The sequence below is a fragment of the Carlito syrichta genome, unplaced genomic scaffold (genome assembly GCF_000164805.1).
Source record: "Carlito syrichta isolate Samal-C Ts95f unplaced genomic scaffold, Tarsius_syrichta-2.0.1 Scaffold311939, whole genome shotgun sequence".
NCBI classification, from domain to species: Eukaryota; Metazoa; Chordata; class Mammalia; order Primates; family Tarsiidae; genus Carlito; species Carlito syrichta.
The window spans coordinates 490,553-516,912 of NW_007256035.1; the positions used below are offsets into that span (position 1 = coordinate 490,553).

The window sequence follows — 26,360 nt, forward strand, 5'->3', positions numbered from 1 at the left end:
GGAGGGTGGACACTTGCTGAAGGAACCATTTGATATTATGGCAACCATCTTAGATGTCTGTATAATGGAGGTACCCACAGTCTTACAGCCCAGGTTGGCAGACATCAGGCCACCCTGCTCTCCTGCTTAGGAAATGTTCCAGTTAAAGAAATGAATGCAGAGAGGTGAGACCTCCTCCCAAAAGGACAACTCATCTCTCTCCCACAGCACAGGTTATCCCAGGGGCAGCTGTGAGACACAGGGGTGGGGGAGGCACTCACATTTACAAACAGACAACATTCCATCAGGACTCATCTGTTTATTAATATTAACATTAGGTCACTTCCCAGCAGTATGACTGCTGAAACAGGAACAAGACTCAGATTCTAAAGGTAATAAAATAACGACAACGCACAGACATAGCACTGGGAACGTTCCCTACAGGGCACTGGAGTTTCTTCTCCAGCCACAGTGACCAGGTGCTGGGCGCAGTTCCTGAGCTCGTTCTTCTGGTCCCCAACAGATGCCCGTCGTCCTGCACCTCGGCCCTCGAGACAACATCCCAGACATTCTTCTTCCCACCCCTCCCACACTACCTGACCTTCTCAGTGCATCCGTATAAACCTGATGTGCTTCCTGTCAGTGAAGTCAGGCACTCATAGAGGGGTGAGCCAAAGTCTGGTGACAAAACAGCTAGCACCAAAAAGCTCGTTCTGCTTCCTCTTCATGAAGTAAACACACATATATATTTTTTTAAGGAAAGAAAACTCTTAAAAATATATGGCACTAGAGTGTAAAACTATACAACTGAATCCAGTTAAAATTTCCTGCAGCTTCCAGCCCACAATGTCCCAAGTCCCTCAGATGTAGAGCTGATGAGAGGCCAGAGTGTCCATGAATGGCCGCACCAGGTTGTCCGTGGAGAAGTAAAAGATAAGCCCGAACGTGATGGAGATGGGGAGGGCGGGCAGCGCTTTCTTGAACACAGCAAGCAGCAGGAGGGTCAGACACAAACCCTGCAGGACACAGAGGGGAGGATGAGGGTGGTGACTCCCTGATGTGGATGGGGAGCAGTTAGTGATAGTCTAGCCCCTTCCTGTGCTAAGAAGCGTGTTGAAGAATCAGTTGGACAACAGCGCTGAACACCCCATTATCTTCCCTGATCCTGCGGCAGCTCTCAAGGTGCTGTGGCGGTTCTTACCCCCATCAGAACCACCCATTAACAGGTGAACCAGACGGCAGGTCTCCTGACTCCTGGGGCAGTACTGTTCTACCAGACCGCACTGCCTCCCTTTCCTGGTTACAGAGGTCACATAGGATGGTAGGATTTTATATGAGAATTAGGCAGGCTCAACTGGAATGCCAGTGGGGTCTCAGCGGCTAGCATCAATGACCTGGCCATCTGGCCCTGACCTGGTTGATGTAAGCAGTGGTCCAGGGTGGGGACAGAGAACCAGAATGCCTGCCCTATTCTTGAGGAGAGCAGGGCTCGGGTGAGTCTGGGAGCAGAAACAAAATCTTCAAGCACTAACGCCTATGATGCCCTGGGGTTTCATCAAGGGGCAGGACGCTGAGTAAGTACTGCTCAGAGACTCTACTTCCCCTGATCTAACAGGAAAAACTCTGAGATGAAATCATTATAGGATGTCTCCCGCATTATGTGTATATGGCTATGTTACATGACTATGGGGGTCTCCAAATTTCACTGCTGGGGTTCACAGAACTGGGGCTACCCCTTAATCCCCCAAGAGCCCCAGATTCAGAACCCCCTGGTGTCCTGATATCATGGAAGAGAAGAAAATTCATAGCTCTGGAGTGAGAGAAGCAGTTCTAATCCCAGTCAGTCCTCACTAGCTTTGTGCCCCATACGGACAAGTCCCTTAAGCTATTTCCTCTTCTGTGAACCTGAGGCAATCATAGCAACTTCCAGGTTATCATGAGACAAATGTACAAAACTGTCACCTGGGAGGCTGCGGGCTCAGCAATGCCAGAGCCAGGGCCCTTGGTCACCCTCCCCTGTGCTGTTCTCAACCGGAAGGAGCCCGTCTGGGTGGCAACCCCTGTGAACCCCTCTCACTGACCTCTCCAGTCCCCCTAGTTGTTCTTGCCTCTCAGAGGAAGAGACAAAAATTCCCTGGGGATCCTAGGCCCCCACATGAAGATTCCAGGGGACCCTGGCTCAGGAAGGGGGCAGTAGGGGAACATCTCCCCTACTCACGATGAGAATGGCCACAAAGCAGGCCAACGTGGTGTTCCAGTCCCCACTGCCAGTGGCCGCCGCCTTGCCCACCAGCACACTGTAGAAGATGAAGTCTCCGAGACCAAGCTTCACGCCTCCTGTGTGTGGGAGAGAAAGTAGAGCCATCACTGAGGAAGCTTACCGAGAAAGGGAAAAGGTTGACACCAGCCAAGAGAGCTCAGCTGCTCTGCCCAACCCAAGAGGGGCCAGAGGAGCAGTGTTCCTGCCCAGCCCAGTCCACATGGACTCTAGAAGCAGCCACAAGGGTTGGGGACAGGGATGAGCTGCTTCCAAAAAGCAGCTGCCAGTGGAAAAGGGGGAAAACCATGGACTGGGTACCTTACAACCTGGGCAGAGAGAGGCTGGCAGTTCTGATACTCAGGTAGAACCAGTGTTGGGCACTTAGTTAAGAAAGGGAGACATCAAAATGTACTGCCCGGGGCTGGGGGGCTGCTGTGTGAAGTCTGAATTATAGGTCTTCTTCAGAAAATTTAATTTCACTATGTTCAAGATCACTTATGACACCTAGATAGAGGTCCTCTGAACACTGTATCTCCATACAGACAGGTAAACCTAATTGATAGTTAGCTTTCCCGTTACCATAAGTACATTAGAGTTTCTAAAATGCTATCAAGTTTGCTTTCTTTAGTACAAAGGCCCCTAACACTGCTCACAATAAAAATCGTTGTGTGATAAACTCAAACCAAGGAGGCCCACCCTCCCCTCCTTCTGGGCCCCAAGCAGGTGTCCTCCTTCTGCTCCTGGTAGCATGGGGCCTTTGTGCTGGACCGTGGCGTCCACCCTTCCCCTACCAGACCCTCTCCACTGACACCACCTCTTCTCTGACTGTAACCTTTTCCTCTACACTGGCTCCTTTCTTGGTGCCTAACAAATATGGTTCAGTCTCGCCCATCCTGGCTGGTCCCTCTTGCTGTTCCACCCTGATCCTACTGTACAGCCCTCCCTTGTCTTTCCCCTCCCTCATCGCTCTTCTCTCAATCAGGACTCTCAAAAGAGCCCTGCACTCACCTCTCAATCACTCTTGAAATCTAGAGGCACCAGATCCTATGTACCCTCAACAACGTTTCTGGCCCTAGGGGACACCTAAAGTATTTTAGCATGTGTCCGCCTCTGGCTATTCCTCGAAATCTTCTCCTGGCACCCTACCCTTCCTCTGCAAATGTCCCCACCCCTAGGTTCTGACCCTGTATCCTCTCTGGCTGTGCTTCTTGGGGCTCACTGTTTTGACATCACGTATATGCCGATGGCACCAACTCTTGAGTCTCAAACCCTGAGCTCCTCCCACACTCAGGTCTACCTGCCTGTCTGTCTGGACATCCTGCAGACCCTCACCCTTCCCACAGGTGTGCCCTTCCCTGAGTCTTGGTGAGTGACACCACCTTCCATGTGATCTCCTCCACACTGGTCCCTCGCCCAGTCCTGTCAGGCACCCCACGCAGGCTGTGTCCCCCTAGCCCACTGCCACTACCTTGTTTCTCTTCCTCCTGGACTACAGCAGGGGGGTGATGTGCCTGTTCCACCAGGAAAGGACACAGGAAACGTATGTTCAGGACCCTCCCAGACCTCGCCCTGTGTGTTTCTTCATTTGGCTGGTTCTGAGTTGAATCCCTTATAATAAAACTGTAGTTGTAAGTACTGCACTTTCCTGAAATCTGTGAGTCATTTTAGCAAATTATTGAACCTGAGGGGCTCATGAGAGCCCCAAGCTTGAAGCCAGTTGGTTAGACGTACGAGTGGTCTGTAGACCCTAGAATGTGTGGCTGGTGTCTGAAGGAAGGCCAGCCTCGAGGACCGTGCCCGCTGCCCCTATGGGGGCTGCACTAATTCTCGATCATCAGCACCAGCCCTAAGCTGCAGTGCACCCGTTGGTCTTGGGGTAAACACCTTTCTTTGTCTGTGGAGCAATCACTTGCTCATCCTTCAAGACCCATCTCAGCTGATCTTTCCCAAACGTGTTCCTGCTGTGTCACTGGAGTACTTCATGCCTGGCTGCTCACCCCGGCTGCCCCAATGAGACCCATCTTGAGGGCGAGGCTGTGACACACTGCAGTGTGTCCCCTGCCTCCCCATCCAGGTGCACCTGGCACATAGTAAGGAGCTGCAACCGTGTATGACAGAATGACTGTTTAACTCCAGGGGGAAATGACCCTGTCTCAGAACGCCTCCAGGCCTGTCTTTAAGACTCTCTCACACTTCTGGTCTCAGCGTCCTGCCTTCACTCCTCTAACTTACTTTAACTGCACGGCATCTGCTTCAGTCTCTTCTACCACCTCCTGCTGTGACTCGACCTTCAGAGTGCAGCTCAGAAGGGACCTACCACGGTAACTTTCTCTGACCGCTGCTGACCAGGTCAAGGAGTCCCCCATCCCATGCTTTCCCAGGACCCCATGGCCCCCTCCACAGCCCTTGCCAGCTCTGATCGTGTGTGATTAGTGCCTGGGCCCCACCAACTGGTGGGTTCCACCGAGGCCAGGCCCCACCCAGCATAGCGCTGGCACACAATCAGTACTCAATATAGATCGGATAACCATATGGTTTAGCCCAAATGTAGAGGTTTTCCAGGGCCCAGTAACCAGACTCCAGCTCAGCAGGCTTCTCCTTGACTTTCACAAAGATGCCTCTGATGTGAAGAGGGGCCTCTCCCCTCACACCCTCCTCCAGCCAGACTGCAGGCAGCTTCTGCCCTCCACCCCCACCCTGGAATGAAGCAGACCACGTGAACGGGCACCTTACTTTCCTCCTCTTCCTCCAACTCCTCTCCTGGGTAGCCAGTCAGGGGGGGCTCGAAGACTTCAGGGTAGGAGGGCTCCCCAAAACTGTCATAGGAGTCTTCTTCTGGGTGTCCAGGAAAAGAAGATGATCATCATTGCAGTGAGAAGGGGACAAAGCAGAGAGACAAAAGCTGGTCAGAGGGTTCATGGTCTCTGGGGAACAAAGCTACAGGAACCTGAGCACCACGGACTGACCTCAGGGCTTCCCCACTCTACCCACCAGCCACGCGCAGCAGAATGAAGCAAAAGCAGCTCATTCAGTCTCCAAAATGTGTGTGTTGCAGAGGGCTGGCTTGCAGATGACACCCCTCTGCCCCTCCTGAACTTGTGCCTCCCAAGAGACAGAGCTGGGTGCAGAGGAAGAACTGCCCTCCAGTGACGAGAGGCTGTCAACCCCCTGGATACTCACCCATCTCTGGGTCATAGGGGAGCTGGAGGGCTCCCTGAGAGGAAGGGTCCAGCTTTGCCATGCCCACTGTCCACACCATGGCAGCTGGGGAAGGAGAAAAGTGTCATGCTTCAGGCAGTGTTAATAGGGCCAGGGGAGGTGGCCAGTCTGTGTCCAGAAAGCCTGCACAGGGCCCTCCGTCCTGCCATCCTGCAGGTATCCGTTGATGCTCCATTGTTAGGAGGCTGTTGGGTGAGGGATCCAGGTTCACTGGCCAGGTCTGGGCAGACAATGCCTTTTACTGTCTTTTCTCACAAATAACTACAAATAACTACCACAGTGAAAACAATACTAATAATGTCAGTGAACAGTTTGGAGAACAGATCATGTTGTTTTAATAATTGTGGGAAGAAACACGTAACCTAAAATGTATCATCTTAACCATTTTTAAGTGTACCAAGTTGGGCAGTTTGGTAGTGCTAAGTATAGTCACATTGTTGAGAAACAGATCTCAGAACTTTTCCATCTTGCAAAATCGAGACACTATCACCACTGAACAACTCCCCCGTTTTCCTTTCCTCCAGGTCCTGGTAGCCACCATTCTACTGTTTGTCTCTGTGGATTCGATGACTCTAGGTATCTCATATAACTGAAATCACAGTATTTATCTGTTGAGTCTGGCTTAATGCCCTTAGCATAACGTCCTCAAGGTTCATGCATGTTGTAGCATCAGACTGAATGATACTGCGTTGTATTGTGTACTGCCCTTTGTTTATTCATCCACTGAGGAACACTTGTGTGGCTTCTGTCTCTTGGCTGTCACGAAGAACGCTGCTGTGAACACAGGTGTGCAAATGTCTGAGTTCTGACTCTCAATTCTCTTTGGCATACACCTAGACTGCTGGGTTATGTGGCACTAAGTGAATGTGTTTTTTCTCTCTAGCCTGGACACTGTCTCCTGAACTCATATCTCCAATTCTCCATCTGAACTCCAGTGAGGGTCTCAAACTCAGGATGCCCCAAACACATTCTCTGCCCCTCTTAGTAAATGGTAACTCCATTCTTTTTGTTGCTCAGGCCCACTGACATCATCTTTGACTGTCTCATAACCCACGCCCCTAGCCATCAACAAATCTTGCCAATTTTGCTTCCAAAATCCAGAATCCAACTATCTCTCACTAAGCCCGTCTGCTGCTACTCTTGGGTCCAAACCCCCATCCTTGCTACTCAATCTGGCTCCTGTTTCTGCTCTTGTCTCCCATATATTTTGTTCTCCACTCAAAAACCTGTGTGATCCTGTGAAAATGTAAAGTCAGGTTGGCCCCAAACCTTCTAGTGGCTTCATGTCTCACTCAGAAGAGCCCAAGTCCTTGCCATGGCCTGCAGGTCCTAACGCGATCTGGGTCTTCCCCTTCTCTCCTGTTCCCTTTGCTCCCTCTGCTCGACACACTGACCCTCGGGTGCTCCCTGAGCACACCAGACCCATGCCCCTCAGGCCTTTGCACTTGCTGCTGTCTTTTCTGCCTGGAAAGCTGGCCCCAGATTTTCTTTTTTTTTTTTTTGAGTTGGTGTCTCACTCTGTCACCCAGAATGGAGTGCAGTGGCCGCTCCCAGCCACCGCAGCCTTGACCTGCTGGGCTCTGGCGATCCTTCCGCCTCAGCCTTCCAAGTAGCCGGAATTACAGACATGCGCTACTATGCCCAGCTGATTTTTTGTAGAGATGAGGTCTCGCTGCCCAGTCGGGTCTTGAACCCGCGGGCTCAGGTAATCCACTCACCTCAGCCTCCCAAAGGCACGGGATTACAGGCTGAGCCACCGAGCCCGGCTGGCCCCAGATTTTCATGTGATGCTCTCCGTTCCCTACATCAGGTATTGGTTCAAATGCCACCTTATGACAGAGGGCTTCCCTGACCACCTTATGCAAATAGCATTCCTTACTACCTTGAAGTCCTTGATCCATGAGTACAGAGCACTTGCTACATTGACTTGTGTATTTGTCTATTTCATTACTCTTTTTCTCCCCTCCTAGAACATAAGCTTATCTGTTCATGGATGAACCCCAGAGCCTCAGGCAATCTCAGCAGTCCTGGCACTGTGAGTCTTCCCATATGTGACCTTGGCTCATCTTCAGAACATGCCTGGAATGTGCTTTTATGCCGTGGAGTCAGGATGCTGGTGATTCTCCTCTACAAGCCTGATTCTTCACTTGTATAGAGATCATCCAGCACTCCATAGCCATTCCATGAACTGTCTCTCAGGCCACCCTGCAGATGCCAGGGCCCCAGAAATTCAGGCTCTCTAAATAAGCCCCACCATCAACAGACAGGAGGGTCTCACAGCCACATGGCTGCAAGCTCTTAGAGGCCCGGGACCATGTGCTGCTGGACCCCCATTGCCAAGTACAGCACCTGGCAGGATATGGAGACTTGATGTACATTTGTTGAGAACATATACAAATCCAGATCCCTATACACTGACCCTGAGGACAAGGTAAACCCGTGTGCCTTCCCTTCTGATACAATTAACTTTGATCAGTCATGCTACTGCCTCAGAAGCCCAGGAGTACTGCTCTCCAGGCCCCTGAAGAGTCCCCTCTTCAAAGTCCCTTCTCAGGCACTCTAGCCGATGGGTGGCTGCAGGGCTCCAAAGGCTGTGGACGGACTCACGGGATGCGGCCTGTACCCTGCAAACCACTGGAGGGAGGACGGGATGAACCAGGGACTGCACTATGCCCACAGACACCCACTTCCTGCTCTAACTTTTTAAGCTTTCTCCTGTGTGGGATACAGCCCACCTTGGGTAACCAAGGCCGGCTCCTCCCCATTGCTCAGGGAAAGATCTCTCCTAGTCAAATCTGAAAGCCGTGGCTGGGAAGCAGCCCCTTACCCCCAACCTTAGGCTGCCTGCTGACCCCACGATCTGGCAGAGGCACATGGGCCCACTCACATGAATATATCAGAGCAGGGAATATGGGCTCGTTTCTCTCCTGAGCAGTTTCCACCAGCATTCTCAGTGGCCCTTTGGGACATAGCACGGCAACAAGGTCTGAGAAAACAGAGACATTTTCGTCATGTTAAAAAAGACATGCGTACCCAGCAGCCCCCAAATGAGGAGCTAGTTCTCCAGCACCAGGAGCCCCAGCATGGGGCTCTCAGAGCACGACTTGACACTGGCTGGCATCTCAAACCCTCTGGTCCCCAGTCACACTGTGGAGCTCCACACTGTGGAGGCTAGAGCCTCGAGCAGGGCCTCAGATGGCCACTGCAAGCAAGGAAGAGCTGTGTGCCTGAGACCAGACGATGGGCTGGGTGTCCCACTTCCCTGAGCCTCAGATTCCTTATCCTTAAAATGGAAGTAACAATCCCGACAATGATAATCATGCCGATATTAACGAAACACCAGCTAGCTTTCGGGCTTATGGGTAGGCACCGTGCCTGAAAGACTTAAAAGTGTCCTGAGGAACAGATTACTCAAAGTGTACTAAGCACCAAACAGTGCATGTGCTCTATCAGCTCAACAGTAATAACAGAAAATAAGGAGGTCAGTGACTACCGAGTTTTATTTCTAGAACACGGCAAGTCTACAGACCCCCTATGCTTCACAAAGGCGATTCTCTCAGAAGAGATGCAACGCAGGCCTTGGGAGGAAGGGGGTGAACTTTTCAGCATCCGCCCTCCTTTAGCAGCAGTGAGGACAACCTAGCCCTGGACGTCACCCCCACCACCCCGCCAGGCTAGCCACCTACCTACCGTACACAGAGATGGCACCCAGGATGACCCACGCAGACCATTCTGGGAGGTACTTGATGAACACCAAGGCCATGAGTGCACTAATCATGATGAGGTAGGCCTGCTGCAGAACTAGGGGGCCCTTCCAATGGATGCACACCATGCCCACCGCCCCGAAGTTCCAGACGGTCAGGAAGAGGGTAGGGTAGTCCATGGCCACGTTGTAGGTCTTGAGCACTTCCCTGTAGGACCAAGGTGGAGCTCAAGGGTGAGACTCAGTGGAGACATCACACTCTGACACAGTTTAACACTATTCAGTCCCGACCTGGCCTTATTTACGAATATCCCCTTCCTCTACTTCCACTGCCCTACAATGACCCATTCAAAAGACTTTCCAGAACAACGTGTGGAGTAAATCAACAGCTCATGCCTGGGATGGGTCACAGAGACGTGCTTCAGCACGACCTGGAAGACCCTTTGCATGTGGAAAATGTCCTCGGAAAAGTGGTTTCCTCTGTCTCTCCAGTCTCTTTGGGTCCCTGGGTCAGGTGGATATCCCAAATCAAGAGGCAATCGAACAGGTAAATTTTCCCATAAACTAGGAAGTACCAGGCCTAGCCCAAAAGTTGGAATGTAAATGTTGAGATGCTTTCACCACCCCCTTAGGATTCAGTGAGCCTCTCCCATGACAGCTTTGTTTGCTCTAAATCAGGAACCAGAGGGACACATGTGAGCCCCACTCCCCTGCCGAGGCCCGTGGGAAAGGCCTAGAGGCATGGGTTCCTGGAACAGCTGACACTGGGGAGGGCTGGAGCTCAACAGCCCCTTTCCCTGCCCACAGGGAGACGGACCCCTGGGGCAGATACAGGTGCCGCTTACCCGAGGTAGATATAGGTGAAGAGGAATAGCAACATCAGGGATGACATGATCAACCAGCCGTGGATGAACTAGACAACAGAAACAGAAGGATCAAAGGCGTCCCCACACTCCCCAAATCAAAAGGGCTCCAGGTTTCTGGGACTGATACCCAAAACTGAAAGTCTTTCTTAGGCTACACCATAACTGCGGTGGAAGATATCAGGTGTCATCTTATAGGTAAGGAGGGCACAGAAATTCAAGAGTTTTCTCCAGGGCACCCTGTAGTGCATGGAGGAGATGAACCTCCTTCAAGGCTGGCAATACAGCTTTGTACTCTCCCATCTCTCTATGTGTTCACTTGGAAAGGATACGCTGAGTGTCTCCTACGTGCCTTAGAGAGAAGGCCACTAAGTCTTTGCCCAAGGGCATTGCATTCCAGTGGGAAGGGTGTTAGCCAACACATAGACAAACAAATATGCAGTATATTAGCAGGCAGTGATGAGGGCTATGGAGAAAAACATGTTGGCAGCATCCAGTGGCAAGGACTCACGGGGTGCTACTTTAGGCACAGTGGTCAGGACAGGCCTCTTCGGGGGTTTTCAATAGAGATGACCCAAGAAGTCCCCTCCCACCCAAGGGTCTATAAGCAGGTCTCCAGAAAGGCTGTTCCTCCTTTCCTGGCCAAGCATGGGAGGGTGAAGGACAAGAGTAGGGCTCATCCTAAGCCAGTCCCTTAGGCATCAGTGGTACAGTGACATCATTTCCTACCAGCCTCACCCCCACAGACTGACCCATCAGTCACTGGCTCAGCCCACTGGGACCCAAGCAGGGACCTGGTCTACTTGGAGTGAAAGCTGCTGCCAAGGCCATGCTGCAGGCACAGCCCAAATGGGAAGCAGCTGCCTCTTCAGCCAGCCACCACTGCCTGTCTAGGCCACCGTCATTTCCTGTCTGAGTGTCTTGGAACGTCCAAGTAATCTTTACTGAATGGATGGCCAAGCACCTTTCCGCGGTCTCCAGGACTGGCTGCCACACTCACCATGCTAAATGTAACTTGTCTCATACATGCTGCATCCTCTGCTCCAAGCAGTACCCCTCTATCCGGCTTCCAGCCACCCTCCCCACAGCAGTGTCAAAGCTCCACCTCCTTACACAGGTAACTGCCACTTATTGATACGCCACAGCTCAAGAGATGTCTTGCAACTCCTCCCATGGCTCTCCTGCACCATCATCCCCAGCTAGGGTGGGGCACCTCACTGTACCCCCCCCCTTATCCCTCCAGCCTGGGCACTCTACATCTCTATCTACCTGCTCCATGAATGGTAGCTGCCTCAACAACCTCAACAAAAAATGTTGTGCTATGCTGTATGAGAACAGTTTTTTTTTTTTAAGTTAGGGTCTCACCTTGTTACTCAGGCTGGAGTGCAATGGCACAAATCACAGCTCACTGCAGCCTTGACCTCTTGGGCTCAGGCGATCCTTCTGCCTCAGCCTCTAGAGGCACACTCTACCCTGCCCGGCTTTTTTTTTTTTTTTGTAGAGACAAGATCTTGCTATGTTACCTAGGTTGGTCTTAAACTCCTGGGCTCAAGCAATCCTCCTGCCTCAGCCTCCCAAAATGCTGAGGTTACAGGCATGAGCCACTGTATCCGACCTAACAGTTTTAAAATAGACAATGCCTAGCTTAACTTTCTTTCGGTCTTCAGGATTCAAAGCCTTCCTCTTCTTCCACGGAGAAAAGCCTGAAACCAATGTCTAAAAGTGAACGGTATCTTTGGAGACAGATAGTGCCCATGATTTGGGCCAGGTGGGATCTGCCCTTCTATGACTCCCTGAGGCCACTAGACAGCTACAGGCGGTCCAACCTAAATGACTCCTGGGGTTAGAAGATCTCAGTTTATGTCCCTACTCTAAAGGAAAATGGAAAAATAAAAATAAATCTGGAAGGGAAGTATTGGGGTGAGGAGAGCCTAAAATAGAACTTCAGAAAGAGAAGCAAAATAAACTTAACTTCTAAATATAAGAAGTGACGCCTGGAACATCGCAATGAGGAACTCAAGTGGGATTATGCTTAGGTTTAAAAGACAACAGTATCAGGTCATCCACAGTGGGGGATGGGAGTGAAGTGGGAAACAGTATCCAAAATTAGAGCCTATTTTGCAGAAAAATAGTAACCCTAGCAGTGGCTTCTTAGGAAGGTGGCTGCATAATGGGCCACGGTACAGGGCAGACAGGAGGAGGGTTAGGAGGTGGGTGGAAGGCATGTGGGCCTCACCTTGTAGCAGCGGTACTTGTAGAGCACCACCAGGAAGATGGTCATGACCACAATGACACTGATCATGATGAGAGTGTTCAGCACGGAGTTGAGGAGGCGCTGGCCCACTGATGGTGTGTCCTCGGTGAATGGTGTGTAGATGCTGAGGGAGAAGGCAAAGGGCCGACGCTCTTGATTCTGCCTGTTCCATGACACCCCCCCACCTGAAGTGATCTTTGGACCCATCTGGGGAGACAGACACACACTGCCCTGGTAGTGTGCGGCACCATCCCCCTGAGCAGCCTCTGTCTTCCAGCCTGTTCCTGAGCACCTGACCACACACCTGTGGCTCTCGGCATGACGGCTGGGTCCAATGTAGCAGTGAGGACATGGGCTGGATGCCCTCACCAGTGCCCTCCTCATTCCCCCAGGCGCTTCCCTCTGCCCACCCCATTTCCCCAACAGCCCCAGCCAGCCTAGCATTCCTGCACCTGCTGCTTTCCCAGACCCCATACTGTGAGCACAGCTGCTGCCCCTGCAGGCCATCCACTCAAGAAGCAGAACAGGAAGCAACAGACCCATACCTCACTCTTCCCAGCTAGGACCACCCCAGCAAATGCTGACTAGGTCCTCTCAATGCGTTCACCTGTACCGTTCTGAATCTCTAGCAGGTTCTAAGCTTCCTGAGCACAGGGGCTTCTCTCCTTTCTAAAGCAAATACACACACACACACACACACACAATGCAACAAAAGTCCCTAACTAAAAAAAAGATGTTTAGAGACAGTGCTCAGCAGTGATGACTCCAGGGGAGTGGAGGAAGATGCGGGGGCGGAGGGCATCTCATTCTTTGCTGCTGCTCCTGCATGAATTATACTAAAATAAACAGAGGGACTTGTGATCTTCCTCACAAGACTGGATGTGTGCTGAAAAATCATCTGGTTTAGCCACCTTGTTTTACACTGAAGGGAACAGAGACTCAGAGAGGAAGTGGTTTACTCACGGTCATGTGGTGATCAGTGGCACAGCTGTGCCCACAACTTGGTATTGGGAACACTGAGCTCCACACTGTGTGGCGAGAGCCCGCTTTCTGTATAAGATCCAGCACTCGCCCATGGCAGGCACTGTTCTAAACCTTTTACTTGTACTAACTCACTTAATCCTAGTAACCCCATTACTAAACCCATGACATGGACAAGGAAATTGGGTCATCAGGAGGTAGGCATGTGCCTAGGTAAGTAACAAGCCAGGAGGAAGACCAGACTCTGAACCTGAGCAGTTCTTCGTCCCTGCTCCTTACTGCCACTGACATGCAGCTGCAGGTGTAGTGGCCAAGAGACGATGTCACACCCAACCCAGTCCCACCCTGGCCCGTGCCACCCAGGTCCCCAACTCACAGCTGTCCATTCTTCTCTGTGTAGAAGCGCACGGACTTGATAGTGGCCACCACCACGATCATGCACAGAGTGACAGGCACAAACAGCATGATCACGTGCTTTGCCCCGTACTTGAGGGTCAGCTCTTCCTCCAGGCCCGGTGGCCGCCCGGGAACCCCACTGCAGACATGGTCAGGGTCCTCCTCGCCATCCTCCTCGCTATCCTGGCTTCTCTGTGGGAAACCACAGCATGAGGGCCATGAAATGCCCCCTATGGTGGCCTTCCCATGTAGTGCAGGGAGTTTTGGCACCAGAAATGGGAAATTTGAATACTGCTTTCCAGATATAAGAAGCAGTCTATGAGTTGTAGTTTAGTTTAGACTATTGGAATTTTTAGGACACATGGAAAGTTTATGAGGACAACAGTAGAAAAGATTTACAGTTGGACTAACCACCATAAATAAAGGAAGAGAGGCTGCCACAGTCACAGAAGAGGACAGTCTGCAGGCCCATGATTCCATGGCTAATGAATTTGGAACACGTCAAAAGATCTTTCCCCTTCCTAAGCACAGGGACTTGGGTTGCCACTCAATTCTGTTCGCATGGCCACACAGACCAAGTAGGAGATAGGCCAGGTGATAGCAGGAAAACTAAGATTAAACATTTTTGGCTGACAAATCATTGACTAGAACAGTCAGCACACAGGGGGATGTGCTTTGAGTGTGAATAAGACACGAGGAATTTGCAGAGGAAGCAATTATTTTTGAACTTTCTGCTCCACAAAATCAAGCATTTAAAATTTCAGCTCTGAATTAGAGAGGCTAAACAGGCACCAAGCATCTGGGAAGATGCAGGCTCCAGGAAGGTGGGAGGGAATGATTGAGGAGGTAGCAAGGGAAGACCAGACATTGGTACAAACCGGTCTGTGAGAATCTGAGTTTTGAAATGGCGGCAATCCAGGGCCACTGGCCACCTTGTTAAGGAAGTTAACAGCCAAAGAAAAAACCAAGTGAAACAAAACCCAAAAATGACAGTTGCTTCAGGATTCTTTACAGAGAGAGTTCCAATCCAGACACTCAGCTCAGGAAAACAAAACAACAACAACAAAAACTGTTCATAAACAGGAACTGAAACAACTAAAATGCACAAAAAAAGTCCTGGAGATAAAGGAAGAAACTAGCAAGAAACAGCTAAGCATGGCCTTGAGCTGGTGAGATCATACTTGAGTTCAGAGGACGACAGCTCTGTTCTCATAGAGAACATGGAGAAATGAGCTCAAATTTCAGCAAGGGGTTTTAAGGCTGGCTAAAAGAAAATAGTCCACATGGAAAGGCTTTAAATTTTACAATGGACAAAACAGAGAATGGGATTCAGGTGAATTCATATGCTGGTTTGCCCTCATGGGAAGAGAGAGGGCAAAATGAAGTGACTCTTCCAAGGATATCCCACTTTTCCTAATGTGAGAATCCCCTGCTCTGGGGACTGCAGAGGTATGTTCACAGTGCAGTCCACTCATGTGCAGCTCAAAAGTCAAATGTGAATTAGGCAGACTCATCTCATGGCTACCATGCCTGGCCATCTGCCCAAAAAATGTTTCCCTCCTACCATCCTGAGCATCTGGGCTACCTGTCCTAGCATCCAGCCTCCAAAATAACTCTCCCATTACTGTGGAAACAGTAACTTGCATTAGAAAGGTAAGCCTAAGGGAATAAGGTGGACAGTATCACTCAGCCCACTGTCAAGTCAATTTTCAGCTGTGAACGTGCAGTGTCTATTATAAGGCCCTTGTGGATGTTAAGATCTGACACAGCAGACCATCCATCTTTCAGCCATTCTCACCTTTCCTTCCCCCTTCCCACAGCGGGGAATGTCTGGTTTTTATCCATATAGTGCAGGAACCCCAAGGCTCTATTTCAAGCCTCCAAGTGCCCATGGGACCTACCCACTGGGCAGCATTCTCTCCATCCTCAGCACCCTGTCTGCCCTCCTGGCAGGAGCGTGGTGTGGGGCTCTCGGCCGACATCAGGGACGTCCGCTCATCGCATGCTTCTTCCTCACTGTCAGAGGCCATGAATGTGAGCATGGCCCTGCCTCAGGAGGTACCTGGAAGAAGAAGTACAGGGACTTCGTTCCACTTTCTTGTTAGACAAAGGCAGGAGGGTGGAAGGGGGTGGCTTCAAGACCCAGGCAGGGGTCCTGCCCCACAGCAAACTTCCAAGACATGCATGTCAAACAACTGCTGTACAGCAAGAGGCTTGAGAGCCATCACTGAGGCTGCAGAGGCCTTGTGCAGAACTGGCCTGAGGAGACTCACGCCACAGGGGGCAACATGCCCGACCAGAAAAGCCAGGACCACTCCGAACTGCCAGCGCGCTCATTCATTCATTCAGCAAACATCTGTTGTGTGCCAAAGATCGTGCTGGGCTCTGGGGATACAAAGATGAGTAAGAAACATCCCTGTCTAAAACAAAACCCATCCAATACGACCCATGATACAATCCATGTGTTCAACAGGAGGTGCAGAAACACAAAAAGGGGACCCAATCTCAGAGATCAGGAATGTTTTTGAGAGAAGACAGGTTTTCCCAGGTGGGAGGGAAGGACAGAGGGCCCCACCCTGCTGGGGCGGGGCTGGGCAAGGCTGGGAGGTACAAAAGGTCTCCGGCACCACGTGAAGGAGGCTTACATCATCCTGAGGACAATTGTGACCGGCAAGATCAGATCTGTTTTTGTAAATGTCAGTCTGGCCACTGACCAAAAAGAGAAGGTGACTCGCTGGAGACTACTGTGAGAGGTGCAAGGGCCTAAGGTCACAGCAGGATGGATGCGAGTGAGGGGACAGAGTTCAGGAAGGATCAGGAAGTAAACAACAGGACCCGATGTGGAGACAAAATAAGGAGAGAGTCTAGGATGACAGTCAGGTGGGGACTGAGACAAGGAGGATGGGAGAAGAAAGTTTCAGGGGAAAGACCAAGCATTTGGCCCAGGAACCCACTGAGTGTTTATGGCTTAACAAGGGGAAAGTTGGCTGGGATGCTTCTGAGTACCCAGGTCTAATGAGTGGGGGCCAAAACTATGGGAGCAGGTAGACTACCTGCAGCATGAGCGGGCATGCGGGGTAGGGAAGTGCCACTGAAGTCAGGACCCAAAGAAAGACCATTGCCAAACAGACCAAAACGAGGGGCACCTGCCACCTAAGATGGTCCAAAGTTGGGTTTCTACAGAGCAGGACCACATAGAACCTGGTGTAGCCCCAAATCCACATATACAGGTTTTAGGGTCAGGGGACCTTCAGACAATCCATGGTGGATTTGACTATATCTATCAATATCCTGGACAGGGACAGCAGCTGAGCTATCAATAACCTCCTAGAGACCCCAGGGGCTCAGGTCTGCTCTCTGCTGGAAGTTCGATTCCAAGTAAGTGACCCCTGGAATTATGTGATTTTCAAACCAAGCAGCTAAGCAGGCGGGCTCCTTCTACCAAGTTGGCCAGTTTCATTCTCCATAGCAGGACCTGTGGCTGCTACCCTTTCTGAAGAGAGTGACTCTGGATGTGGCCTGGATTATTCCCATACGGACTTTAACTCCATCTTCCAATTACAGAAACACAGAAGAGCCCACCTCTGCTCATCTCCCTGACTGGGCTTCCTACAAACAGTTCCCCTTCAATCTCACAGAGATTTCAAGATGAATAAGCCCTCAGCCTCAAGAGACTTTTGTTTAGGGCTGGGCATGGTAGCTCACATCTGTAATCCCAGTGCTTTGGGTGGCTGAAGTGGGAGGATCACTTGCCAGGAGTTCTAGACCAGCCTGGGCAACATAGCAAGACCCTATCTCTACAAAAAATGGTGGCACATGTTTATAATCCCAGCTACCTGGGGGCTAAGGTGGGAGGATCACTTGAGCCTGGGAGTTCGAGGTAACAGTGAGCTATGATAGCGACATGCGCTCCATCCTAGGCCTCCATCTTAGGCGACAGAGCCTAAATATCATCATCATCATCAAGAACCTTCTGTTTAGGACAGATAAGGCGAGTCAAGAAAAACAGCAGCAGGAAGCAAATAAGATAAGAGCCAGGAGGGAGGTGACAAAGACAATGCATGCAGGAGTTAGGAGGGGAGAGGCTGTGGCTGTCAGGAATAGATATCTCAGGTCTCAGGGAATAAGAGGGACAAGCAATGGGCCTCAAAAGTTAGGAATTCTTTGCCAGGTAGACATTGAAGGAGGTGGGTCATTCTGGAAAGAGATAACCACCACAGTAAACGTAGGAGATGGGAAAAAACATGGCCTATCTTGACAATACCAAGCTGCTGGATGTACTGAAGTGTGGGGATCTGGAAGGGTGGACCAGCCAGGAAGGGGTCTGGATGCCTGAACCAGAAGCAGGAGCTTAATTCAGCAGAGGGTAGCTAGGGAAGGTTTCCAAACAGGAGGAGGACGTGAACAGAAGTGAACTTTACAAGATCTGCAAGACAGCCCAAAGAGGCCCCCTAGGTGGATGCAGGCGTTCCTCCCTCTTCACTCAGAGTCTCCCTGGACACAGGGGAACAGAACTACTCGGGGGCCAGTCCTGGGAACCAGCAGAGTCTATACAACAGAGACCAATGTGAGCAGATACAGCTTCACAGACCCAATGCACTGCGAGACTTTGGGGTATACTAAGCTGTACTTCCATCACCTATGAAATGAGAGAACTACTGAGTAGGTTCAGGGGAAAAAACTTTAAGGTCCTCCTCTGAGGGCTCAGCCTCACTAGATAAATCCTAAGTAAGCACCTGTCTGGACCCATGAGTTCCCCTCACCACCCACTCTGGCAATGGTGAATCACCTTTACTCAAAGAGGGGCACCCAAACAAAGAGCTGGTTGCACTTTCTGAAGCTAAATTATAACATTTCATCCAGAGCAGTGCCTTAGATGGATAGGAGACAATGGGTGGCTCTTCTAATACTGTTTCTAACATGTCAGTGTTGTTTTGTCTGGGTTGTGAATTAATCTTCCTATTTTTCCCATGCCTCTGGAGCACCTGTGATTTATCTTCACAGTGACTGGAGGGGCAGATCTGGGAATGCCTGTACCTAACACATCACAGGCTACAGTCCTCAAGGACAAAAGGGCAGGTTCACCCTTCAGATCCACAACAGCTGCCGTGTTCTGAGGGTGCCTCATTGCCAGACTGCCAAATAACAATGTATGAGAAAAAAGAATAAGCAGGAAGTAAGGGAGAAAAGGAGTCGATGGGAGGGTGAGGACAGGGAAGCAGGGACCCAAGATCAAGTAGGATGAAGTCCTTCCAATTTCTATTTCTCCACTCAGTTGCCAACAGCTAACAAAGCATCCCCTGGAAAGCATTTCGGTGGGCAGAGGTACTGGGGAGAGTGGGCTTCAGGAAGGACAACTGCATTAGACACTGCACTAGAAAGATGGAGAAAGCGCCTGATGACCACTGTCATCATCATCCACACTTGCTAACCACTTGCCTGTGCCTGGGCCTGGTCTCATCAAGACCTGACAACCCTTAAGGCAGAGACGTCAGAAAACTACAAAATATGCTTTTTAACCCACGAAGTGTAATTCAAATATATGGCCTTTGTGCCAGAAAACAAGACCCTCCTTGAGCAGACCCCTTCCCTTATCCCACTTTAAAAAATTCCTTGAAAGTTCCCCTGAAGGTATGCCTACAACAATGAGGGCCAAGACTCCAAGAAAGCAGGGAAGGAAGGGCCCGTCTTTCTTGGAGGTCACACCATTTAATCACAACCTTCCTAGCCTGGTGCAGGGTGACAGGTAGAAGGCACCGATTTAGGATTAGGATCACTATTCCTCAAAAGTGGCCCAGGCCACTGAGCAGGAGGTAGTGGACACCACCTGCTGAGCCAAGGCACTAAACACAACAACCCTAGAAGCTAGGTGTTGCTATCCTTCTGCAGTTTACAGATGAGGAAACAACGTCTTAAAAAGTGATTGGGTCAAGGCTATCCTTGGACCTAGGTAGTCTATTTCTGTGCTCTCTAAAACTATGCCACGTGGCTTATTCAAAATGTAGATCTCTGAGCTTCAACCTCACCAAGTGTCCAGGATCTGCGTTTTGAGATGGTCCCTAGGTGATTAACCTCTATTAGGACTTTTGCTGGCTGGCTGCCTCTGCTTTGTCATCACATGGTCAGGCTAGGCCCCCTGCTCAGTAAAGCAAGTGTCCCTCACCCACCTACCTCCCTACAGCATGGCACCACCTGATTGCTGAATGAGGGAGAGAGAGAATGACCAGCCCTATCTCCTAAAGACAATGTATCTGGTCAGAGAGCAACTGGGGAGCAAGAGCACTGGAAGATTCTCAGATTTACAAAGTTCCAAGTGGGAGAAGAGAGCTATCAGTCTGAAAAAGTCCCGAAATAATGCCTGCTGTGGAGGAGGGTGTGGAAAAACTGGGTCTCGGACACCACTGGGACAAAATGAACTGGCCTTATGGTTAAAACAAAAGCTTTAAAAACAGTCACACTGTGGCAGGATTTTACAGAGAGAGACGGGACATTGAGGCTACTTTGCCAGGAAGCAGTGTTTTTTCATGCCAACATTGGCTCAGCAGATTCACATCCAAAGGCTGAGCCCCAAGGACAGGGGGGCATTGCTTTTTATACATTTTTAGCTTCTTTGTCCCCCCATAAGACTTATATATTAGTAACATACAAGCTAATTGGGTATTTCACAGCTCAAGGTTGCAGCGGAGTTACACATGCGCACTACAGATTGGGGGTTACATTCCTTTCTAACATAAATCTTCCAAGAAAGCTCTTATCTTATGGTGTTAGAAGGACTCTCCCTATTCTGGGAAGGCTTTTATCTTGTTGTACTAGGAGGACCTTTTCTCTATCATGTGAAGGCCCTCATTTTATTAGGTTTGGGAGGAGGGGACTCCCTGTCTCAATACCTTTTGATCCTGAAATGCTACTTCTCAGAATTTCTCCTAAGAAAATAATAAAATATTTACACAAAAACATGTGTGTTGCTGTTATGTATGACTGGTAAAAAAAAAAAAAAAATCAGGTATGGTGGCTCACACCTGTAATCCCAGCAATTTGGGAGGCCAAGACAGGAGGATCACTTGAGTCCAGGAGTTCAAGACCAGCCTGAGCAACATAGGGAAACTCTGTCTCTATTTAAAAAAATTTTTTTAATTAAAAGTATATACTGTGAAAAAAAAAGTGAAATGCCGTACTCTATACAATGATACAGTCATATGCTGGGCCACTAAAAATCTTATTTCAAAGAATATTTAATAATATGAAAGCTACATGATTCTCAATTTAACAGAACATAGAACCTTACAAACCTAATCTGAATTTCCTTATAAAATGTGTGCACATAAAGGACCGGCAAGAAATACTAAAGACATTAAAGGTGATTATGTTTGGATGGTGGGACTGGGGGTGACTTTTTATTTTCTCTGCATTTCTCTAAGTTGCTATAATAAAAAATACACTGCATCTATAGTTTCTTTTTTTAGGCTACTGATTTTTTAAAGGGAAATAACGAGCATCAACATTTAGACAGATTTTCTTCTACTCCTGCCCCCTCCCGAATCCCCTCTCATTGGTCCAGGAGAACAGATGGCACTCAGTGAAGCCACTTTTGCATTTGTCCCTCAGCCCCTCTGATTTACCTGGCTCCTGAAGAAAAACAGAGCAGCTGGGATATACTTTTGCTTCCTTCCCTTTTGAATTCCTAAGAGCTTGTTTTGCAAGGCACCCAAGTCGATCCTGAAGCCTGCTGGTGCTCTGAAATCCTTAGAGGGAAAAAAAAAATCACCACCCAAATGTGTGCAGATAAACAACCTTGCTGGATGTTTGTCCACATCAGGGTGCCAGTGACGCAAACAACTCCCGCTGGAGGCTGACTCACTGACTCACGGGCAAGTGGGGGTGGGGCTGGGTGATTCTCTTACCGCTGATGTCAGATCCCATCAGCAATGCAGCAACCAGCTCTCCCCATCTCCCACCCCCTGCTCCCCATTCTCTGCAGAAGTGGTAAGAAAACGCAGAAGGGTGGAAGGGGTGTCTAGTACACAGACTGCATTCTGGAAACCCTTCCCAGAAGGAAGCACTGTGGCTGATGGCTGCTTTGGATTAGGATGCAAAATCAAACATCTGAAGAAGCCACTGCACATTGCCATTAATCAGCTGAATGGGATCAAAATGCTGAATTAGCCAAACCAAGGGAGTCTGACCTAAAGAATTTCCCCAACTGTGCTTGTGTCAGCAGTTCTTACAATTATTATGGAAACCCAGTGACCCAATTTCCTTGACCTTCTTTTCATTTTAGAGAAATGTAAAGGCTTTGGCCTTAACATTTAAGGTCAACAGAAGTAGGTAGGAAATAGATTTTGAAATGCCATAGCAGACCCTCATGGAAATCTGCCTCTATAAGGAAAACCCTCATGGAAAAAGATGGTCCAAAAGCATGTTGGGAGTTACTGCACTTACCACAAACACTTGGCGCCACAGAAAAAGGTTTGGATCCAGGACACCTGGTTTCTTTCTCCCAGCTGGCTAAATGAACAATGCTCCCTGGCTTTCACAGAGGGTGGCGTTGGTTTTAAACAGGTCACTTTCTACGGTCATACAGCTACCTCCCAGTGCTCTCATGACTCCTGGGAAGTCCCACAGTCTTCCCTTAAACAAGGCAGGGTTTGCTAAGGTCAGATGACATCCCAAGAAAATCCCATGGCTTCTCTGCCCACCTCTCTCCCCCCAGCCCCAGGCATCTATGTACTTGGTCCCACCTGACCATCCATCTGTCCATCCGCCTCAGCCCACATGGTGATGCACACAGCCAAGGGAGGCCTGGAAATACCACCTCATTCTCCTGGGCCTCCTGAACCTTGGCCCAGGGTCTAGATTTACTTTCACTGGACTTCTCTCACTCACAAGGGCCTGGGGCCCAGGCACACTTCTCTCATTTCCGGAAGTAGCCTAGGAAAAGGATGGTTTGAGGCGAAGTGGCAGAGGGAGTTCCTGGCACGCTGCCCTCAAGTAGGGCCGAGTAATTTTTATTTTTAACAAGCAGCAATCCAACAGTCAAAAGCAGAGGCTTTGGAGACTGACAGGGTTCGAATCACCTACCTGTGTGATTTGAACCACATACTCCCTGGCTGCATGGCTGTGGGCAGTTTATTCTGACAGAGCCCGTTTTCTCTTCTGTAAAAAGCAGAACAGGCACACCTTGCAAAATTATCGTGAAATCGAGAGATAACGTGTAAAATGTCTGGCACATAGTAGGTGTTCAACAAATGGTAGTTATGACGAAGACGAAACAAAGGAGGGACAAAATGAGAGGGGACACAGAAGCCTGTCGACGTGCCTCTCCGGAAGTCACAGATCTGCTGAACCACCGACACAGGAGCCAGCTTCAAAGGCGAGGCCCCAGGGAGCGATCCTGTTTCCATCCAGTCCCAGCACAGGGCACTCTAACCATGTGAACGCTTTGTCAAAGTTTGTCAAGCCAGTGAGGACCTTAAAGGCCACCTAGTCAGCTCCCTATTTTATAATTAAAGAAACTGAAGTCCAGAGAGACAGATGGAATTAGTTAAAGTCTCATGGTCAAAAGCACAGTTACAACTCAGGTCTCCCAACTGCCCATCAAGAAGCTCTTCCCTGCCCATTCAGCACTTGTGAGGGTCACATGCTCGGTGGTTATACAGGCAGCCTCACCACATACACCATGTGGGCCTTTGGGGAACACACTCATATTCCCAAGTCACATGCCTTTGCCATGGGCATGTACATGTCCAGAAATGCCCCCTAATCACTCACTTACCAGATAACCTGACACCTTAAAAACTCCCCATAAAATCTCTCTCCTGCTCCCTACCCACAACCTCCGCCCCCAGGCCCCACTCTGCTCTCCCTCTGCTACTTGTCTGGGGGTGTGTGGCTCAGGGGGAAAAGGCCCACATGTGGGTGCAGGGAGAAGACAGGGCACTGCTTCTCTGGGTCAAAAGGGAGGGTGGGAAAGTGTCCTGCTGTGGGACTGGAAGGATAAACAACGGCACATTTGAATGCTCTACACACCCTTAGAATCCGGTTTTCCAAGAATACCCAACGAAGGGAAAATTCTGAAAACATAACACTCACAGAACAAACAGGATACAAAAACTTCATCTACAGTTTCCTACTCCTACTGTTATAATAGATAAACATGTGTGTGTATATAGTACAGCACTGGAAGGAAATGCATGCTAAGAGTGGTTATCTCTCAGCTGAGGGCTAATGGGTTACTTTTTAAAAAATAATTTCCTGAATTTTCTAGAATAAACATGTATTACTCTTATTTAAAAAATAAAGAAGGCGTAGTGGCTCATGCCCGTAATCCCAACACTTTGGGAGGTTGAGGCAGAAGAATCGTTTGAGCATAGCAGTCCAAGACCAGTCTGGGCAACCTCATCTCTACAAAAAATTCAAAAATTAGCCAGGTGTGGTGGTGTGTGCCTGTAGTCCCAGCTACTTGGGAGACTGAGCAGAAGGACTGATTGAGCCCAGGAGCCCATTGCACTCCAGCCTGGGTAACAAGAGTGAGATTCGGTCTTAAAAAAACAAAAAAGTCAGGAAGTTTCTGTTTAAGGCAGAGCAGAAAGGTGGGCACCCTTTAAATTTTTCTTCCCCTGTCCCTGGAAAGATGAACATTCTCCCAGTTAATGAAGATGCTACCAAAAAAAAAAAAATCTATCTTCCTCACTAGCATTTGGTCTTTCCTGAGGACTGATCTGAAATCATTCTTTTCCCCAGACATTAACATGGTGGTCAAGCAATCTCCAGGCTTGGAGCCTGGCAGATCCCGCCATCCCAAGGCGAGGAGAGGGCTTCTCCTGGGGAGCCTGCCTCGTAGCCCTAACAGCCCTTCCCCCAGCTGGGGCAGCCCAGGAACAGGTGGGAATGCTTGCAGAGACATTTGCTGTCTTGTCAGTCCCAACTATACAGTGTCCAGAAGTCAAAGCAACAGCTGAAAAACAGCCAAAGGTGTTTGTGTGAGAAACATGCATGTGACCTACACACACTGCTAAAGCAATTTTTCTGTTGTAAAAGTTTTTTGTTGTTTATCAGGAAGTTGCTAATAGGGGCCCCACAGAAACTCTCTGGGCAGTAGTGCAGAGGCAGGGGTAGGGATGGAAGTGGGAAACCTGTGCAAACACTCAAAAGATAAAGACAACGGAGCCCACTATGTTTAAACCCTGGTGCTCAAGGGCACTGAGGGCACATACTGCGATTAGCTGGTTAATTCTCTGAACCTCGGTTTCGGCCCCTCTGTAAAAGGGTAAGAATAACTACTTCAGTGTCACTGAAATTCTTAAGATAACTATGATAACTACTATACAAAACAGCTTGTTATTGTAGATCAACTCATAAAGTAGAAATGTTACATCATTATTAACATCAGTAACTTAGAGTAAGGCCAAGGTAGGTGACAGTCTCATTTGGCAAATCATCTGCAGCAGGGGAGGGCTGTGGGTAGAGTGCCAGGCATGACAATGTGAACCATGTCTCCAGGCACACAGAGCAGTAGCCTCTGGCCAGGCCCCTGCTCATGTCTCCCCCCCACCCCCTCCCTCGCTTTTTCAAATAGACAGCAACAGGGCACTCCTTTCCCACTTAAGAACCATGACAAACTCGAGACTGGGCACAGGGGCACTTCAACACCAAAGGGTACTGCTTTCCCTGAGACGGTTGTTGATACAACATCCATCCCACTCCAAAGCAATATTCCCCCAAGCCCTCACTTTAGCCCCCTGCCCTGGAACCCAAGGCCTATCCTGGAAGGCCTGCCTACTTAATGGGAGGCTGAGGATGCAGCTCGGAGCTGGAGCCAGGACGCCCAGCCCCTTTACCAGCTGGGCCAGTCACCACTCCTACACAGTGGTGAACCTGAGGCTCACACACCTGAAACAGCTTATCCAGAGCCTTTAATTACCACCAAAGGTCCTGGCTAAAGGCCTTGGAGGCTCAGGTGTCTACCAGATGGACTATATAGACACCACGGGCCTCCGAAAAGCTGTGGTCTGTCCTGATCAAGTTACTCTGCAGGCAGCCATGGTAACTCAGGCTGTCAATTTTGAGTTAAATTGGTCTGCAACCATCTCTATGGGATGCTAACAGGTTTTCCATCTGCAAAAGGGGATGCAGTTACTTCACCAATCAACAGTTCATACCTTTCAAAGGGAATACTTATTAAGGCAATAGATAGGGACATCTTATCTAGCTAAGGGTTAAGGTCTGTTCAGAGGGATGGACGGCAGAACTAGAGGCCAAGACACTGGGGTCTAAGCCTGGCTCTGCCTTATCCTACCTGGGCGACCTTGGGCAAAATCACTTTAGCTCCGTGGGCTCAATTTCTTCATCAGTAAAATTCGGGATAGGAACTGGCTTCTGTTTCAGGTTCCTTCGGCTTCAAAATCTTGATTCTGGGTGCCTCCTCACCGTTGTAAATGCCTGATAAACAGTCAAACACCTCTGGTAACAGAAGCAGGCTCTAGGCCAGGGACCTTCACGCATGCTGGAAGACCCCTTCTCCTCCCTCCCGCCCCCAGACCCGGAAAAGCAGGCCCAGGGCCTGGAGCTGCAGGCCGAATGGACCCATCCCAGGTGGAAGGAAAGAACATGCCTCTGCCTCAGGCCTCCAAGACCCACGTGCACTTCTCCTTTAAACGCACGGGCCCTTCAACAGCTCGCACCGCGCCCACCCCCAGCCGGCGCTCC

At 49.8% G+C, this 26,360-nt stretch overlaps 1 protein-coding gene across 2 annotated transcripts; it reads right to left on the bottom strand.

Annotated features, from left to right (window-relative positions):
- Positions 1 to 278: 278 nt before the first annotated feature.
- PSEN2 (presenilin 2) lies at positions 279 to 26,098 on the bottom strand. Of its 2 annotated transcripts, none has more exons than XM_008069339.2 (12): positions 25,951 to 26,098; positions 22,095 to 22,283; positions 15,557 to 15,717; positions 13,636 to 13,847; positions 12,261 to 12,402; positions 10,007 to 10,074; positions 9,149 to 9,369; positions 8,346 to 8,444; positions 5,420 to 5,503; positions 4,973 to 5,074; positions 2,198 to 2,316; positions 279 to 995 (listed from the first exon to the last, which is right to left on the bottom strand). In XM_008069339.2, exons 3-12 carry the CDS (start codon positions 15,695 to 15,697, stop codon positions 840 to 842), a joined length of 1,344 nt encoding a protein of 447 aa, XP_008067530.1. In that variant the 5' UTR covers positions 15,698 to 15,717; positions 22,095 to 22,283; positions 25,951 to 26,098; the 3' UTR covers positions 279 to 839. The 2 variants fall into 2 exon arrangements, with proteins under 2 accessions (XP_008067530.1, XP_021573888.1); XM_021718213.1 differs by having other exon boundaries at positions 284 to 995; positions 4,973 to 5,071; positions 25,951 to 26,096.
- Positions 26,099 to 26,360: the final 262 nt, after the last annotated feature.